Genomic DNA, 20,141 nt, shown 5'->3' on the forward strand with positions numbered 1-20,141 from the left:
CTAATTCTCTTCCTCCAGTATTCATCTTGTTTTTTTCCCCTCCAAATTCTATATGAGAGGAAACTTGTGATAGCTTGTCTTTCTAGTTTGGGCTTATTTCACCTAACATGATCATCTCTAGTTCCATCCATTTTCCATCAAATGAATGACTCCATTGTATATATGGACCATGTTTCTTTATCCATTCATTTGTTGGTGGACACAGGTTTCCATAACTTGGCAGCATGGATGTTCAGCTCCCTCTATGGTATGCTGACTTTATTTCTATATCAAGGTAGATATATAGCTTGGATCATCACATATATCTGGATCATTTCAAAACATAATGCATTACTCAAAGTGACTCATTAATGGGGCTTATAGTGGTCTTTAAAGGGCATAATTGGATTTACAAAGACTTTTGATAATGTTTCTACTGAAAATATATTCATAGTATTTAAGAATATTCATTTAAGGTAATATCATGGGAAGCCCTTCTTTATTTTGTTTTCATGCTAAATTTGAATAGAAAGATAAAATATGATATGGTCCCTGATTTCAAGAGCAGCCAATAGGGAAGGTGACCGAAAGGTAGAAAGTTCATATGCAAAATATACCAAGAAGAGTTACATAACAGAAGGCAAAAGCAACAAAGAAAAAGAGAATTTTTGTAAATGGGACAGAAAGTGGTAAAGGGATTGTAGTTGTTATACTTTCTATCCACTTCAAATATCCCCATCTCAACCTTTCAGTTTCTTCATTAATAAATAAATAAAATAAAGGTAGAATAAGTGGCTTCTAAGATTCATTCAAAGCCAGAAGACACATAAAACTTCCCAAATAGGAGAAAAATAGATGTAGATGTATGTAAGGGAAAAGGAGTCTACTGGCCTGTCTTAAATTGAATGTGTAGTCATAGCTTTTATTAAAATTATGTATTTATTTGTGGTGATTTGTGGAGAATAGGGATAGAAAATACCTCCAAGTACCTTTGCTAGACATTTACCGATGAGTTTTTGATATTGTTTTAAATGAGAAAAGTGATGTCATATGGATTATAATTTTAACTTAGTTTGTGAAATCTGGATGTACAACTAAGACCAGTAATTGAAGATTCGGGAAATTTTTATGTGATCTTTTAAAGTAAGTATATCAAAAATATTTCTAGATTCACAGTTTCTGTCATTGGTGAGTTTAGAGCAGAAGCTAGAGATGTCATGAAAATGTACATATTAAATGAATGACTGAACCAGATGTGTGTCTCAATGGTGAGCTTCTGTACTTACATAAATATAAAAGAAACAGTTCATTTGGAATAGGGTGAAGGGCATTTTCGGAGAGGGTAACAGAGGAGTGTTATAAGGTGAAGTAACCATTGAGAGCAAAAGCACAGAATCTGCTCCGATACAAGGTGCTTAACAATTACTTTGTGTGCAAAGAAATCATCTAATATATAGAACTGGGAAGTGACAGGCTGATATCAATGCTTCTGCATGGTAACCCTTGAAGCAAGGTGAACAATGAATCTAAGCGATTCTCATCACTCATGGGCATGTCACCATTCACCAGGTTTTGAGATACCTCATAATAACTGTGAACAATTCAAAATGCTGTTTCATCCCCAGACTTATTTTGTTTACATAAGTTATATCTGATATTACTTCTTGAGTGGAAGTAGATGCTGTTAAACCTAGCATGTAAGGAACTACACACAAACCATAGTTTACTTTAGCTGTAGCTCATAGTAATCTACTGACAATGACATAAATTCAGTGTTCTTAAATTTCTAATAATTTCTTATACGTGATTTTTATAGTAATATTTATAAAAACCTTTATATACTAACACATTTTTCAAAATAAGAGTATTCCAACTCTTGAATGTTAGTTATAATCATGTATATTACAGATCATTCAGAAAAGATAATGATCTCACTGAAAACAGGTGATGTCAAAAGTAGCTGCAGGAAATACTATACCTATTCAAGTTCAATAGTTAAATTTTATGTAGTTTTAAGAATTTAATAATAAAGTAACTTTAATTTATGGTTACATTTTAATAGTAACCCATATTTTTGCCAAATAAATAGAAGTTCAGGTGATCTGGAAATATCATCAAAACTTGTTATTTTCATGTTTTGAGAATTAGCTTTATTTTTTTCTTTGTAATTTGCCAGCATAGAGAACAGGGAATACCTAATCTGAAGCCACATATGCTTATAAAATGTTAATAAGCCCTGGGGAATGCACTGACATGGATAGGAAGGTCTTCTTCCATATATCTCAATGGGTGAAAATGTTGAGGGATAGGAGAGAAGAGGCAGTAAGATCATTTTGAAATTCACTGAAACTGTCCAGGGTTAAAGTTTCAGCAAGAGTAATGCCACCAAAGAGAGAGGAATATAGTACTTTCAAATTTTTAAAAATAAAAATTATAAGTTTTGGTCTACTGAAAAGTGTACAATATGAAGGGTGGATGGTGTTGTTTTGAATAAACCTGTCGATTACACTGAGATTTTGCACTAAAGGAGTTGAAGAAGCGTGAAAAAAAGAGAGCTTACGGCAGGGTGGATGTAGCTACATAGCCTAGGACATGGATGCGGTTTAATTTTAAAGCTCAAAAAGATCTGGAAGTGAAAGAAATGTTGATTGAAAGGGTAAAAATTAAAGTTGTGGATGAGGACATAGAAATTGTGTTTAGGATGAGAAAGATGTCTAAATAAAAAACTCTGTAATTACATAAAGATGAGGAGTAAATGTGGATGAAGTACATTGGGCAGGGTTTATGCTTAAAGCCTGGAACAATGATTAACATAGTCGTTTTCACTTTCAAAAGTAACCTAGTTTTTACTAAAATGATAAAACCGCATTAAGATGAGCCCTTGCAGAAAGAGAATTATAGTTGGAAAAGTATTAGGAGAATCAAGAAGGTAAGCTTGGTTTCTACAGCAATAAAAAATAAGGGACATATTTGATAAGTAGTTTTCAAAATAAGGCATTAAAGTTCTATCAAAAGGGTCTGTTATCAATCAGTAAAAGTATAATTTACATTTCATATTATGCTTTAAATCTTTGAACACTATGTAATGAAAAGTATTCTCAAGTGTGTCATACATCAATTTTTATCACATTTGTTTAAAAATATTGGCTTTAGCCGACATGTTAAGTTCAATTTGGAATAAACTTATCTTTGTGCAAATATTTGACATTTTTGGTAAGACATTGATTCAAATGTCATAGTTGTACATGAGTCTCTCTAAAACCTAAACTGAATCGCCTTCACATTAAATTGTGCAGTTGCTATTTTGTGAATTATACCTAATTAAATGTAGACAAAGTTCAGGCATATATTGTAAGTTTTTTATTTCTTTAGAAAATAATGGAAGAAATGAATTTAACAATAATAATAATAGTGGGGAAAATGATGAATAGTCAACTAATCAAATTAATGTTAATCAATGAAAAAGTTGATAGGGGATATAAGGTACTAAGTAAGTCTATAGCATTTGGGTTGATTTGGGATTGTTTTAGATATTCTATGAAATTAGATTTTGTTTCATATTTCAAGGTCCCTACAAAAATATTTTTCAATATTTTTAATTTTTTTAGAGTTAACATGTTAGGTTTTTGTATTTTCTTTTTACATTTGCTATGTTTTATAACAATTATTCAAATGTTTGACAGTATAAGGCAAAAAAAAAAAATCTCATTGCTGTGTAGATTTAGCAACCAAAACTTGGTGTTGTTAAGAATTCATTAGCCCAAATGAAATCAGTACCAAATAATTTCTTTTCATTGTTAAAATACCTATTTGGTATAGTGAGAAGAATTAGAAATGAAACAGGCTTTAGTTCTGACTGGGCTGAAAAGTTGAAAAGTCAAAATTATTGAAGAATGTGGACTATGTACGTGGACATGATTAGAAAAAAAATTTTTCAATTGAAAAGAGAACAAACAGTGTGACTACTTCATATTCAACTTTGTAAAAGAAATACATTTTTAAAGTCACTGGATCTATTAAATGATAACTGGTGTTATTTCAACTTATTTGTTTTGTCACTCTTTCCTGTGTTTTCTATGATGTCTTTGCAAAATGAACTTTGAAAATGTTCATAGAAGTTATCTTTCAGTCATGTGATTATATATTTTTTCTCTTTAATTATTTCTATTTTTCTATTTCTCCATAAAACTATTATCTTTTTATAAGGATTTTTAACATTTTAAACAAAAATAAGGAAATGTTTTAATAATGGTTTTAAAGAGGATTCTAAGACACAATGGAAAGGTACTTGGGTTTGAGGCCAGGTTCTGGAGTATTTTTTTTTTTTTTATGGTGCTGGGAATTGAACCCAGGGCCTTGTGCATGCAAGAAAAGCATTCTACCACCTGAGCTATATTCCCACAGAGGCCAGGTTCTGGGACTGATGCCTGCCTCTGCCTCTTACTAATAGTGGAACTGTTTTCAAGTCAAATTACCTCTCTGAGCCTCTAGAGCATAGGCTGCTAAATCACAACAGTATTATCCATTCAAAGCATTTGTCATGAACAATAAATGACATAGTCTGGGAACAGTAAATTACCATTACCATGCAAATAATTTTTTTTTATGGAGAGATACCAGGGCTCCTGTGAGAGTGAATCATAAGAGGAACAAAACACAGTTATGTGGTAGAATATTTTACCCAAGTTAGAAAAGTGGTATTTTCCTGTAGCAGAAGATGACATGGCAGAAGGGGAGACCAGAGGTGACTGGCTGCCAGTATCCTGCAGCCCTCCGGTGGAATGAGAACGCAGCCACTCTTTGCCTTCTTCTTGGCTGGCCTGCCGAGATGATGGGGTATATCTGCAAAACAGCACAGCTAAGATACTTCAGCACATCTACAAGGGCAAGGCAATACCAGGACAGGAAAACAATTGAGAGGAGCTTACTATTCAGACTGAACAACAATCTCAAACAGATTGGATCTAATTAGAATTGCTCAATTCTTCCAGATGATTTGACACCATCTGTTTGAATCCCACAGGAAAAAAAATAAAGGCATTTGAGAAGAAAATTATGCTTCTGTGAGATATGAAGTTGAAAATCAATGAGCAGACAGCCAAGTTAACTGAGGAGAACCCAAAAGCGCAGTGCTTAGAAGGATGTGAGAGGGTGAAGACACAGACTAAAAATGGTGGACAGTGGTAGGCAGAAGCAAGGGAAGGGAAGTGATGGTCACAGAAAGGCATGAAATGGGACACAAACTAATGCCCATTTTTTTTTAAAAAAAGTAGTAGTAGTTATTTGGTTAAAATGCCACTTGATATCATGTCTGGATTAAAAAGGAAGGAAAGAAATGTGCTCACTTTATTGGAAAATAAATTTCTAGAACATAATATTGAAATACGATATTGACAGGCATTTGCTATTGCTAACAAATTTGAGAGAAAAAACATAATGGGGAAGACCTAGTTTGGCCAGTACTCACTGTTTCACCAGAGTAATTAAATTCTTAGCACCAAAGAGCAATTGATTTATCCTGCTCATAGTTCTACACCTCCACTACTAGTTTATTCTATGTCTCCTCCTCAGGAAACTGTATGCAGTAAAATATGGCAATGAATTAAAATTTAACTTTAATTTTTATTATGAACTGAATAATTATTTTGAGATTCTTAAATTGTATTGAATTAATTCAGATTTAAATGTATCTGAACCTGGGAAAAATTGAAATTAAGACTTTTGAGGTTTTATCCAAAAATCGATACCTTCATTGTAGTACTTGTTCTGTGATGATGAAAATACATTTTCTTTGATTGAAATTACAGCATCCTTCAACCTTTCATCATTACTGGCCACATGTGCAGACTAGATGGGTTTTGAGGTTTTGCAAGCATATGCCTCCAAGATGTAGAAGTTAGGAAAGTCATTTTATAAATATTTGGAGGAGTTAAGTTCTTCATTCTATAAAAGTTGCTGCCCACCAAAACCAAGACTTGGGACAAGTGCTTTGAGAACTCTTATTACTTCAAAATAGTGGTAATTATACTGAAATTACTTTGAGGCACCATCTCAATCTCTACTAGTATCTCTTCCTAAGGGCCATCTCACCCACTCTCTGGACCAGAGAAAAGATTGACATTACAAGTGATTTCACCCTCAATGTCAGGTGCTACATTGCAAACAAAGAAATAGAGAGGAAGAGAGACAGCACACAAAGTTAACATAACAACAGAAAAAGGAAGCAATTGTGCTGAGATAAATATATACCTTAGTCCCTTTTTGGGTAGTGTATTTCTGTCAAGCTGCATGCTGTTAAAACAAAGAAAACCCCTAAGGACATAATGTAAACAAAACTTCCAAATTATACAACCAACAAAAAATGATTCTACAAACTACACAAAATAACTGGTAACACATATATATCAAAGTTTAACTCACTGAAAAAGGCCAACAGAGGGTGACAAAATGTCTACTGCTCCCAATGTTCCTTTCCAACCCCATACCATCAATGGTAATATAGTGACAGTATTATTAGTAGATTAAATCATATGTTAGCATAATTGCCCTCTCGATTGTATTTACCTAACACTGTGGTATCTTTCCCTTTCCTTTGCAACTAACTAGACTTTTGCTATGACCTCTCCTGAAGGGGAACCGTAGAGGTGGCAATGAGATAGATGTGCCTGAAGTTAAAGTGACAAGTTCCAGTGGTCAGAAAGGATGAAAAGCACCACTTAAAATCATCTTTTGTCTTCACATTATTTTTAATAAAAGCAGAGGTATTAAGTATTTCCCATTTACATATAAGAGAAAAAGACTAATAATGAGAATTTCCTTAAAACAATGTTTCTGATATTATGTATTTAAATATTTTAATGAAATTAAGCATTACTATTTTTTAGAAATCATCAATTGAGTATTTAAAGAACTATAAAATTTATCATCTCTTTTTAAAAGTATTTTCAACGGGTCATAGGAGGGGATGAAAAGATGTGCCTAGATTAAATGAGAAATGGCCCGTGAAAACAGAGGAAAAGAGGGTGTCAACAACAAAGTGGGACAAGTCTAAGGATTCTGCTATTATCTCTGGCATGTGGACAGCAGAGAGAAAAATTAATTGAATTTGCAGAATTATAGCTCTTTCTTTTAAATCTTCAAATGATCAAAATTAAATACATAGGATATGCGTAATGGGGATGACAAAACATGAATGAAAAGACATTTACTTAATCACTCAAAATCAAAGCTAAAATGTTTTCTTCAATGTATACTCCATTAGCATTGTCACAGATAGCATCTGAAGGCTTCACACAACTTTAACATTATTTATTGGGAATGTCCACTTATGGTAATTACTACACTATGCAGAGGACTGTTCCAGGATATATCTTGACTATAGACATTTTCTTAGTAGTATGAATAAACAAACAAAAAGAATCATATTGAACAAATATGAGAAATCTCCAAATATGAACTACATTATGCTAAAGTATTTATGTGGTCATAAGCCATTTTAAAGATCATCTGTTTCATGTATGCAAATTAAAGTTTAATGCTGCAGGGAAGATTTAAAAATAGATATTCTTTGACAATGTGAAACAGTTGTATAAAAATTATGTGTATATATCACAAGGCAATTTAATAAAAAAATTTAAATTTATCAAAGTAATTTAAAGCTTTAGGTAGAACTCTCCATTCAAATCTGGATGTTACGGATTTTATTATGTAGACTTTCTGTAAACCCTCAGTGGTTGCCAACTCATATGCCAGGGAGGGTCAGGTAAGGAGTTGCAATGAGTAAAGTAGGGGTTCCATCAAGGTAGTTTGCCTAAAGTCCATGGTTGTGCAGAAAGACTAGAGCATGGTTGTCAGATTTGACATTCAATAATGAGCCAGAAATTTGCATATTTGGTTACTATTTTAAATTATTTAGAGTTTGATTAGATCTGAAAAAATACAAAAAACAAATGGGACTATTATGGCACAAAGGCTACCAGTGATCTAGAATTGCTACAGAGGGAAAGTTATAAAAAAGAAATGTGTTTTATTATTCATTCATTTATTATTTATTTATTTCACCAATTTTAAGGAAAATGAATTTAAACTAAAATTAAAATCTGTATGAAAACCCACTGACTTAATATAAATATAGGATATGAAAATCAAACTATTGTCATAAACTTACAGATTTCTCTATTGTATATCTATAATTAATTTCCTTTAAATATTTACACTTTAACACACTTTCTGTCAGATATGGCTCTATTATTTCCTTAGCATTCTCTACATGCTGCTGTCCAATTAAGTCAGAACCACGAACTGCATCCAATTTCCTCTCCAAAGATCAAAAACTTCCTTACATGCATTTTAAAGGGTTAAACTGCGATTGCTTGCAGTTTCATTCCTAAGAAAATGCAGAATGTTTTATATCAAAAAATTATTTCCATCCATAATTTGCTGGGACTAATTAATATCTCTTATATACTATACCTATGAAGGTATTAACATTTATTTTATGTGGCTTAATGTCCGTGAATGCATTTTTAAGACTCAAAGATAAAGCATTCATTTATTAAAAATTGGTTCACAGTGTATTTTGGAAAAAAGTCTTTATTTGGTTTGCTTAATATTATGGAATTCCCATTTGTAAAACTGGCCTATTTCCAAGATTAATCAACCATTAAAAAAAGATTTGCTTAAAATGAATAAGTAACTACATATTTGTATATTTCTATAGTGAAACTTCATATTGAACTCAGCTAAAATATAGATCATACTAAAATGTCAAAACTGTCTTTCACTTATAGCTATAAAACTCATCAATCTTAAGATGTGATTTTTGACTTGAGGGTTACTGGGTTACAATTAATTACCTGACTATATTTTTTTGTGTGTTTAACATCTGAATGCTGAGGAAGGAGGTTGATGGCCAACTTGCTGCAGTTACCTTCATAATTTAAAAATAATCTGTTTTTTGGAGGGTGTTTCTGGATAATAAATAATAACCTATTTGTAGTATGCTTGATCTGGCTGTCAACCTGCTATTTGGATTCCCCACATCTGACTTATAACTTATGATACATTCATTAAAATTGGCTACGAAAATTTATAATTTGACTTAATTTTTAGAAGTTTTATAAATGACCTGTTATGATGCCCATTTACCTTAGAAGTTCTGAAACTAGAATCTGCAATGTTTTTGGAAGCCTAACTTCTTTGATGAAAAAAATCAAACACTGGTTGTATATGCTGTTTACAGTAGCAAAACCAAAGGAAAATGTATCAAAAATTTTCAATGACCAGAGTGTTACCCAAATAGTACATTAACACATGTGGCCAAGACTATTTGTGAAAGCTTTAAGTGTGCCAAGAAACAAGTAGGGGAAAAGTGGCAGTTTTAAGAATTTTTAAAAGAAATTTTCCCAGGCGTAAGAGTCGTTATCAATTATTTTAGGATTTTGGGGGTTGGTCAGTAGGATTCTAGAATCATTTTGTTCAACATTGACACCTTCTGGTAAGTGTATTAGTCACAGATGCTGCGTTATATTCTGTATTTTAAGTTAGAATTTATTAAACCAATGGAAATACTTGGACGATGATTAATTTTTAAGAGCCTTATTTACAAATGGCACTGCATATAATTTTCTTTAAGAATTCAGGGCTGACAACTGACTTTTTTCCCCTCCAATTCCTAGGATTCCCCAGTGATCAGTTTGCTTTTTTTTTTTCATGTAGAAGCACAAATAAAACCAATTTAACATATTGCTCAGAGCATGATTATAGAATTCATTTAAATTTGGTCTTTAAAAATGTTTAAATTATCATAAGGAGCTTATGTTATCATGGAGCTCAAGCCAAATCATTAAAATGTCTTGAGAAGACATCACTCAATATATAAATATATGCTTTAAATGTTCACATTGCCTGCTGGCTATAAATGTACGCATTCATCTTGAGAAACTTAATTATCTAGCCACCCTACCCTTAATGGTGTTATTTCTCTGCAAATTTGGTATAAAAGAAAAGGCTAAGTCTCATCAATATTATGTCTTTCAATCTTGTATTGCTTTGCACAAACGTCACTCACATGGGGAGTTAGGCACGGTGCAGGGAGAAAGGGGTGAGACTTCAGCAATGCTTTCAGGAAAGCTCACCTTTCTGAGAGAGTAGATCTCACACTACCCGTTCTCATGAGCAGGCTCTGAACCTCGTGAGTGCCTGTGGTCAGTCCAGACAGGGAGCCATGATGGCTGAGGGGCAGGTCAATGGACTCAGAGCTCGTATGGAGGCTAGTCATGGACTGGTAACTCGGAGTGTCCTTGCTGCCGGCAGAGGAACTGCTCATATTGGCAGCCCACACAAGACCACCTGATGTGAAAGAGTGAACCGATGCTGGACTGGAGGCCAAGGAGTGACTTAAGCTTATAACATCTGTAGTTAAGTCTGAGGGTTTATTGAAGAGTGGGCTGCTGCTGCCACTTAGCCCTCCAGCACTGCCCATGCTGCCCGTACCAGACGACGGTGATTCCAGACTGCCTTGTCGCGCTAATGTGGTACTAGGGCTGGGCATTACTGAGGAGGATTTCACACCCTCCGTATTAGGTGCAGAGGCAGATTTGCCACCTGCCTTGGCACCAAACAACCTAAAAGAAAAACAAATAACAACTTCAGTTGTTCCAAGAAACTAATATCCACATTTAATATTTAGGGTTACAGTGCACAAGAGCCAAGTGTGCTGTGGTGTACTGAGCTACCAAGCACATCTTGTCTCTATGTTAAAGAACTTTATAGGCTTGGTTGTTTTATTAATTGAGTGCTCAAAATCTCTCATATCCTCATGGTGAGGGTTAAGTCAGCTCTGGGCTGCTACCTGGGGCAAGGAGGAAGCAGGCAAAACAAAGACCAAGCATGAAAGTTCTGGGCTTTCACAATTTAAGCGATCATAAGAATCTTTCATGCAAGTATTCTGATCATTCTTGAGGTTACCTATTTACAGAACCATTATAATGAAACAACTTCTACGCATTCGATATAGAACACTTAAATGAATTTTTTTTCTTTTTTCTTTTTGACAGTTTATTCAGTATCTAAAAGGAATGCTTAAGGCAAAGTCTAGGAAGTTGCATTGAATATCTGGTGGCCTGGGTGCCTGTCAGGGAGTAGTTGGTCAGAAACGATATTGGACATTGTTGGCAACGTGTGAGTTTGTCCACATTTTCCCCTGGAAAGGCCAAAGGGTTTCGTGTCAGTTGCCAGGGCTCTTCAAATGCATATTTATAATAGACGTGAAACACAGTTGGTGCTAAGTTAAATATTGGAGTTTAGTTTAGAAAACATTTTAGTTTTGTAAATGAAGCAGATGATATAATCAGATTTATGTAAATATGGAAATAAAGTGATATGAAGTAATGGCATAATGATTACAGATTAAGTTGCAATGAAATCCATATTTTCTACAGTGAAATATTTTATGACGAATATGAGAAATTGTTTCATAGGTAATGGACCACAGGAGGGCACTATTTGCTTTTCCTTAAGCAATGCAAATATTTACTCTTGCTATAAGCTGTAATTTATTCTTTCCAATGAGGATCAACCTTTCAAAATGCCAGTTCTTCAGGATTAATATTTATATTGAGAATTGAACTTTCTAGAATTTAAAAAAATCAAATTTGCTAAATGTTTTAAGACCAATTATTTCCAAAATATCAAAGGCCTTGGTTTAGTTAGCAGAATAAAAGCAACATTAAAAATATTGAGGTAATGAACTGTAAGTCATGCTCTATAATTTCTCAGATGAGAAAACAGACCCAGGTAGGTATAACTTATTTGTTTCAAGTTTTTAACTATATTTATTTTCCTGCTACTTAGGTTATTTAGAAACAGTTATATTTCTGAGAACTTCACCTATTTGATACCAAAGATCATACTGTTGCAGAAACCAATCATTTGCTTACCAGAGTCCTGACAAAGAAAGCTGATGAAGAACTAGAAAATAGCCTGTCATCCTATATCAAAATTCTGAATGTTTTCAAACTTTGCCAATCATATCATACCTTAATTTTCTTTAGTATGTCAAGATATGGTACTGTATGAATTTGCCCTATGTAATCTGTTATAAGAACACAGCATCATCTACATTATGACCATCGACTCATTAAGAACCAGCCATATTACAAAACATTGGAAGTCAGTGCTGATAGTCATAAAGACTGACTGCTTTGATTGATGAAAATCTACTGAAATTTTACAAGCTATTACTTTGTTTTAATCACTGTCCCTGAGTATTGCCATCTGATTTCAATTCTCTTACATATGCTGTTTGTATTGCCAATACCACAATGATACTGCAATTGCAAAGTTTGACCATTTCTCAAAAGGAGCACTGCTTTTTTGCTACCTATGTATATGATCAGATTCTTAGAACTCTTTGCATTTTTATATATATACACACACACATATATAAATGTTTGTATATAGTATATGCATATGACATGTACATCCTATATTTTTTATGCATCATTTTGTATATCCTTACCTTCGAAATGTAGGTGAAGCAATATCTGGATACTTGGATCCTGGCTGCCTGAGCCCTTGAGTGCCACAGGCACTGGCAGAGGTGGGGCTGGATTTAGGGGAACCTGACAAAGAAACACTCTCTGAATCTGAGACTGCTACTTTTTCTTTCTCCTTGTCTGTTTGGTTGACAGTGACAGGGCTTGAGCGCCCCGACCCAATCTTAGTTGGTTCTCTTAGTTTTGAGGTGGTGGCACCAGCTGACTTGCTGCTGACATTGGAGTCAATACTGCTGGTACTAGACCTGTGGCCACCTCGTCCAGGAATACCACTGGTGCTGGACTTTGAAGGGCGAGGCAAGCTGCGGTACTGTAGGGTGGTCTTGGAGCTCACATGCAGCACAACGTCATCTTGATTCTGTGAACCATCCAAACTGGTTTTCCTCCCTGCATTTGACTTCCCACCAATGGCGGCAGATTTGGGGATTTTGCCCAGTGTTGCTGAGCCGCTTGTTATAGTTGCTCCGCTGCTAGTGATCATAGTAGAAGACCCTACTCCACTTGGTTTCTTAAATCCAAATGAGCTGGTGGCAGTGGATCTTCCAATGCCTGAGGGGGGCTTTTTCCCCTCATCTCCACTGCTTTTCCCTGCATCTGAAGGAGACCTTTGTAGGGAGGATCCTTTCAGGGGAGTTTTCCCTTTCTCAGAAGCTTTGGCATCATCAGTTTTCCCTAATTAATGAGAAATACACAAATATGGGTCTGCACATTTTGGTGTCATGCCTCTTCCTAAAGTAATGTATAAAATGAGAATGTTTCTTTATATTACTTCAGCTCCTAAATGTGAACTGCTTTAGATCTTGGCGTGCAATCTAACGTATTGGGAGGACTGAGTGTGTAAGCACACAAAAAATTTTAGCTGTCAGAGGAAATTTGATCAGAGATGGAGGAGATAAAATGAAAACAAGTACTTATGCTATCTGTTAATATCTCATGTCTTGCAATTCTCATGCTTTAAAAGGATCACACTTTACCCGATCAAGCAAAATATTAGAGAAAGAAAATATAATACATCGAAATGATTATATTTGGATGACTTGTAACATCCATACTTCAGGTGACACTGTTTAATAAAAGTTTAATAAAAGTTAAATAACTGCTTAAAAAAGGTTAAGGGGAACGGAGAGTTAAAAAAAAAAAGAAGGAAAAGGTGTGTTCTTTCAGAATTCTTTTACTCTTTTCTTTTAAAAAATCTAATCCCAAACAGGATCTTAAATATCCAGCATCCTAACCCATTAAATTAGTGTGACTGCTTATGTCCCTCAGAGTTTGTGATGAAGCTCAGTGGCATAACTAACATAAATATTATAAATTTTCCTAATGAAGTTAGAACAGATGGAGGTGCACTGTTGATTCAGTAACCTTATTTTATTTCTCCATGACCATAAATGATCACAAAACACTAAGACACTCCAGATCCCCAAACTGTGAGGGAGGTCTCTAAAGCATGCCTAGATGGTCATATTCATGTCATATTCATGAAAAAAGTGTGTGAAATTTAGTTAAAATGTTATTTAAGTATATGGAGAAGAATCTGATTTTAAAAGAGAGCTATTTTTAAAGAAAATAAAACTGAATTAAAACAATAAATTAAAGCACTTTTTGGAACAGCTGCCAAGTGCCAGGCCTACCAGGAGTCTTGAGTGCACTTGTCCCAGCTTTTTGTCTGGCTGGAGTCCCTCCCTGGGTGGATGTGCCTCTCCTCCAGGAACCCGTTTGAGAAACAGACAGGGAAGCTTTCTGGCTGGTCTTCTCAGGGTCCTCAGGAAGTCCCGAGGAGCTACTCTTCCACTTGCTACCTCCATCGCCATGACTGTCAAAATCCTCTTCTATTTTTTTCAGCTCTTCGGGACTGTCCCAGGTCTCATCTGCTGCGGAACGTTTCTCCGAATCCGTCTTCAGCTATGAGGAAAAATATTTCAGAAAAACTCTATGCAGAAAAATCTATAAAGTGAATTAGGCACTGGAATGCTTTCCCAGATAACTGGTTTAAAAAAAACGGATTCCTGAGACGATTCTATTTTTATCTATGTCTTCATTTAGGTTTCATTAATTTTAGCCACATAATTCTCACTTGCACAGATTAGAGAATGTCAGGATAAATATGTGCAGAAAAACCTAATTAAACACTCCAGAATGGAAGGAATTTTCTGTGTCAAATGTAACAAGGAAAGGTAAGACAAGATAAAACTTAATCATTTAATGTCCATTCTTGACTTGCCATTAGTACATGAGAACTCATAATTCATTTCAGAGATCAAAATAAAATTAATCAAGCACTATCCAAAGGTTGGCTGTTTGGAACAAATATATCAATATTAATAGGAAACACGTGACAACATAGCTCTTTCTAGGTTAAATGATAAAAATAGGAAATACATATATGTAAGCTGCTTTCTATGATCAAAATTAGGCTGAGGTGCACATTGTTGCAAATCCTAAGGCTGTAGCTCTAGCAAAGACTAAGATAAAGACACTTTGGGGACCAGGGAAGCAAAATGAATCCTTCTTAGCTCTGGCTTAATCAGTTAATGCAATTATTTCAGGGTAGGAGGCTGTGCTACGACTTAATCTAATACAAAATAATTTGGGGGAAGAAAGTGGCAGAAGCAGTGTTAAAAGAAAGTAGGTGACTCCTACCTGAGTGTTCTTTCTGGAAGGGACAGTGATGTTGGAATAAGAGCTGACTGAAGACGTGGTGTTCAGGTCATCAGTGCTGATGTTATCGAGGGTGTCACTCAGGCCACTGCTCACAGAACTGCTATCATCCCAGCTAAAAGCAAGACATACAATAGTAATGAGTTCAACCCAGGACACACAGGGCAAGTCATTACATTTTCATAATACGGTGATCAGGTATTAGGAAGGCAATCTTTTTTTTTTAATCTTATGATGAAATGATGAAATATTACTTATTTCCCACTTTGGGAAAAATCATGGAAATTGAGTGCCTACCTGTGAAAAACCTTATCTGAAATTTAGAAAGAACCAGTGTCTACAGTAGATCCAAGTTCCAGGGGAACTTATGGAATTAATGAAAACACTGATGCAAGTATTGCACAATATCAGGAAAGAATAATATTCAACTGGCTTTTCTTTTTCTCCCTAAAAAAAAAAAAAACCCCCCAGAAATTATAAAGCATGGTTCATTCAACCTTTGTTGTAAAAATGTTAAAAAAAAGAAACCTGTGTTATAGTCATAAACCAGAAGGTCATTTTTCATTCTTTTTTCCTACCCTAGTATCTCCTTCTAATCATTCACCGACCCTTAAATATTGAGATTCATTCAATCATATCGTCATCAGTCAGAATTCTGAATAATATACAATATTCTCCTTTCTAACTTTCCTGCTTTTGGTCTTTTCTAGTACAACCTCACCTGCTAAATCTGGGACAGTGATTAAAAATTCACATCTGGCCATGACACTACCCTGCTACTCTCTCAAAATCTCTCCTTTCCCAAGCCCTAGATTCTAAAACAAAATATATTTGCTTCACAGGGTGCATGGCAAAATCCACTTTTGGTATAAGAGAAATATCTAGAATTCTGAACCTATTTTTTTCATCTAACCAAGAATTATCTGGACTATATTAATACTCCTGTGCAGGCTAACAGACTCCTTCACTTAATCAATGTGTTACATGGTACAGAAATAATGTAGGATGAGCAGAGTCACATGAAGGAGAGTGGGAACTCTGCTCTGCCAGGGGGTGAAACAGAGTCCCTTTGTTTACTGACTGGCTCTCAATGAATTATGAAATATTATCACTTATCTGTGCTTTGTTAAATGAATCTTTGCATATTAGATTCAGAAATAATATATAGGGAAAAGATAGTCTCATGAAACAGACAGGTTGCTTTAGATATCCTGTAAATAATCCAACTTTGAAGAGTGTACTCATAAGGAAAACATGAACAAAACTCCAAAGGAGTGATGAATGTATTTTTGAGCTACATGATAAGTTAAAAATAATAGTGATGTATTCAGATCACACATGATACTGCCCCAAAATTGAATTTATAGAACTATCACTAATGATGATCCTTCCTTGCATATGTATTTTGCTTGAGATTTTATAACACCTCATGATTGCTAAATACTTATAAATAAATGAGATTATTATCAATAACAATTATTTTTCAATGTCAGCAAATTATGTATTTTCTGTCATTTTAGCAAATATCTGTCATCTGTGGAATACCTTCTGTATATTTTATTTTGATAGTTTCTTACATCTGGAGCCATAAGATCCCAAAGTAGAATATAAAGGAATTCACACTTCCAGACTCCTGATAGATAGCAGCATAGGTTCTATCTACCATTTATGCCCACAGAATCACAAAGGAGAAAAACCATCTTTAGAGAACAAGGTAGCAGAATTGTTTGAGTCTTTTCCATCAGCTAGAAGAGTCATTTAGTTCTTCCCTATTAGCACTAGAAGATATCTGGCCTCTTATTCTAAGAGTCAGAGGTACCCACTGGTATCGGAGTCAAGGTGTATGGTTTTCTAAGAGCCCAGTTCTCCAATCAGCCCCCAAATCCAAAGAGCCTTCTAACATGATGTAATTCCAAAGCAAATTCTGTATTTTGCAATTAAGAATCTCAATCAATACATTCATAATTCATAAAACATCATTCATTTCTTTATTATATTTAATTTTTAATGTTTTTATAAATTAAGTAATTCACATAATACCTTCTCACAGGAATATGTGCATATCAATTATAAAAACATAAATATGCACTTGGATAACCACTAGTATAAAATAAAACTCAGGCTCATTAACAAGAAAGACATCAAGTTAATGAGAAGATAAGCCACAGACTGGAAGAAATATTTATAAAATACATATTTAATGAAGTACTTTTGCTACTCAAAAGACATAAAGAGTCTCAAAAACTCAACAATACAAACAAGTCAATTAAAATGGGCCAAAACTTAACAGACACCTCAGTTAAAATGATACACAGATGTGTATGAGCATATGAGCATATGAAAAGATACTAAAGACTGTGTCATTAGGAATTGCAAATTGAAACAATAGTTACCTATTCACCTACGATGGCTAAAATACAGAAAATGATGGCCAAATGCTGATGAGGATGTGAAATACTAAAACCCTTATTCATTGTTGGCAGGAAGAAAAAAGACATTTTGATAGTTTCTTATAAAAATAAACCTATTACACTGTATGATCCAGAAACTGCACTCTTTGGTATTTCAAATGAGATAAAAATTCACATCCACACAAAACCTGAACAAAGACATTTATAGTAGCTTTATTCACAATTGCCAAAACTTGTAAGCAACCAAGAAGTCCTTCATTAGATAACTGGGCGAAGGAATATTATTCAGCATTCAAAAGAAATCATGTATCCAAATACAAAAAGACACAGAGGAAACTTAAATGCATGTTACTTAGTGAAGTAAGCCAATCTGAAAAGGCTATATACTATATTTCCAAACATAATATTCTGGAAAAGGCAGACTATGTGTATGTGTATATCTATCTATCTATCTATCTATATCTATCTATCTATCTATCTATCTATATATATATATAAATATATATATATATATATCTCACACCATAGTTTTTTATATATTTATATATATATATATGAATGAAGGAAGCAGGGGCTTTCAGGGGTTGGGAGAGAAGGATAAAGAGGTAAAACATGAAATATTTGTAAGGTAACAAGACTATTCCTGTGTTATACCAAAATGGCTGATACATATCCATACATGTTTTCCCAAACTCATAGGACATACAGTATCCAGAGCAAATACTAGTGTAAACTTCCGAATTGGGGAAATAAGGATGTGTTCATGAAGGTTCATTAATTATAACAAACATATCACTCTGGTGGAAGATGTTGTTATTTGGAAAGGCCCTGATGCACGGGGGTAAGGGGTACATAAAAAGTCTCTTAACTGACTGCTCAAACTTAATAAAAGATTAAGACTAAGGAAGGAAGGAAGGGAGGGAGGGTGGGAGGGACAAGTCTTTGTCCAAACAGGGCTTGCCATGTGGCCTCAGTCTGCTTTTTTAGCTTAGATTTTACTTCCTCTGTCTTGTGTTCTGCACTAGGACTTGGGACTGTGTGTGTTTTCAATCACTTCTGCTTTGAGGATCTGTCCCCGCCGGCTCTCTGACCAAGCCGCACTTGGCTGCATGCCTCAGTTCAGGGGCTTGTCTTCTAGGAAGATGCTTACTCTCTGTTCTCAGGAAGACTTAAGTACATCTTCTATACTGTCATGACACACTCTTGGACTGGATTTAGCATTGTTTTATAAAAAAAGGTGGACCATTAACCAATATGTATCCTGAGCTCAGAATTATGAGGTTTTTTTCTTTGACTCACTACTGGTAAGGGAAATGCATAACATTTCAGTGTTGAATAAAAGTCTTGAATTTTGTTGAGATTAAGCGAAAGACAGTTACTGAGGTAATCTCTCATACTTAACATGAGTTTTTAAGAAATATCTACCATCCTATGTTCTATATTCAAAGAGTGAAATTAAACAGAAATGTAAAATTTTTAATGAGCATTTTAGTGACATTTTCTCTGATAGAAAAGCTAGACATCAAAATTTCAATAGCTTTTTACTGATATAAATCCTGTATCAATTAATATAAAGTTAAATGCTACAACTACTACTGTAATCATAGCATGTACTTTTTTATTTGCTTAAAAACCATTTAATGTCTCAAATGAACACAATGTACCTTTGTGGTTAAAATTACATACATGAATGATTCCAAAATGAGTCAAAAATTTTCACTCAATAGAAAACTGAAACATAATTATCTAACAAACATATAAAATAACAAATTTCAAATTTAGTTTGTTGTAATTGAATAAAACCAATGGATTCATGGGGTTAAGGTCTTGTATTTGACCTTTTTAGAGTTACACAACTAATATGCTTACTGCATTACACAGTTCTGACTTTCCCATCTCAGTGTTTTGTGGAATGTAAATGAATCATTTCCATGAACCACTTTATACTATCTTACATTCTTCTAGCTCCTCAAACTGCTTTCCCTCTAAGATCTCAAACTCCAAAATCTCACTTTTTGGCAATACTCTTCTGTTTTCTAGCACTCTAAAACTACTGTGTTCTACTTTTTGTGTCCAGTTTTATTTTTTCTTTTAACTCCACTCATCCCTTACTAAATGATGTCGGATTCAAAGATGTTGAAACCAAAAGATAGCCTGAGTGAAGGCTTAATCAGTACACTATTAATAGTTCTCCTTCCTCCTTAATAGACTTTTATATCAATCTTAATCCTGTGTTAATTCAAATGTATGTTTTATTCATTCATATTGTCTTAGTCATTTTCTGTTTCTGTGACAAAATTCCTGAGGCTGGGTATTTTACAAAGAAAAAGGGTTGTGACTTGGGAGGCTGAGGCAGGAGGATCACGAATTCAAAGCCAGCCTCAGCAATGATGAGATGCTAATCAACTCAGTGGGACCTTGTCTCTAAATAAAATACAAAATAGGGCTGGAGATGGGGCTCAGTGGTTGAGTGTCCATGAGTAGTTCAATCCCAAGTACAAAAAAAAAAAAAAAAAAAAAAAAAAAAAAAAAAGGG

The 20,141-nt window shown here is 34.3% G+C and overlaps 1 protein-coding gene across 1 annotated transcript in view; it reads right to left on the reverse strand.

The window, feature by feature from the left end:
- Positions 1-20,141, reverse strand: part of Nav3 (neuron navigator 3) — a 339,372-nt gene that overhangs the window by 65,946 nt on the left and 253,285 nt on the right. The window contains exons 13-18 of the mRNA XM_048808249.1: positions 15,177-15,309; positions 14,168-14,438; positions 12,500-13,208; positions 10,116-10,604; positions 6,229-6,270; positions 4,661-4,821 (exon numbers count right to left, since the gene is read on the reverse strand). Of these exons, the coding sequence (XP_048664206.1) occupies positions 4,661-4,821; positions 6,229-6,270; positions 10,116-10,604; positions 12,500-13,208; positions 14,168-14,438; positions 15,177-15,309 (1,805 nt within the window). The remainder of the gene's footprint in view (positions 1-4,660; positions 4,822-6,228; positions 6,271-10,115; positions 10,605-12,499; positions 13,209-14,167; positions 14,439-15,176; positions 15,310-20,141) is intronic.

This window comes from Marmota marmota, unplaced genomic scaffold, assembly GCF_001458135.2.
Source record: "Marmota marmota marmota unplaced genomic scaffold, marMar, whole genome shotgun sequence".
Taxonomy (NCBI): domain Eukaryota; kingdom Metazoa; phylum Chordata; class Mammalia; order Rodentia; family Sciuridae; genus Marmota; species Marmota marmota.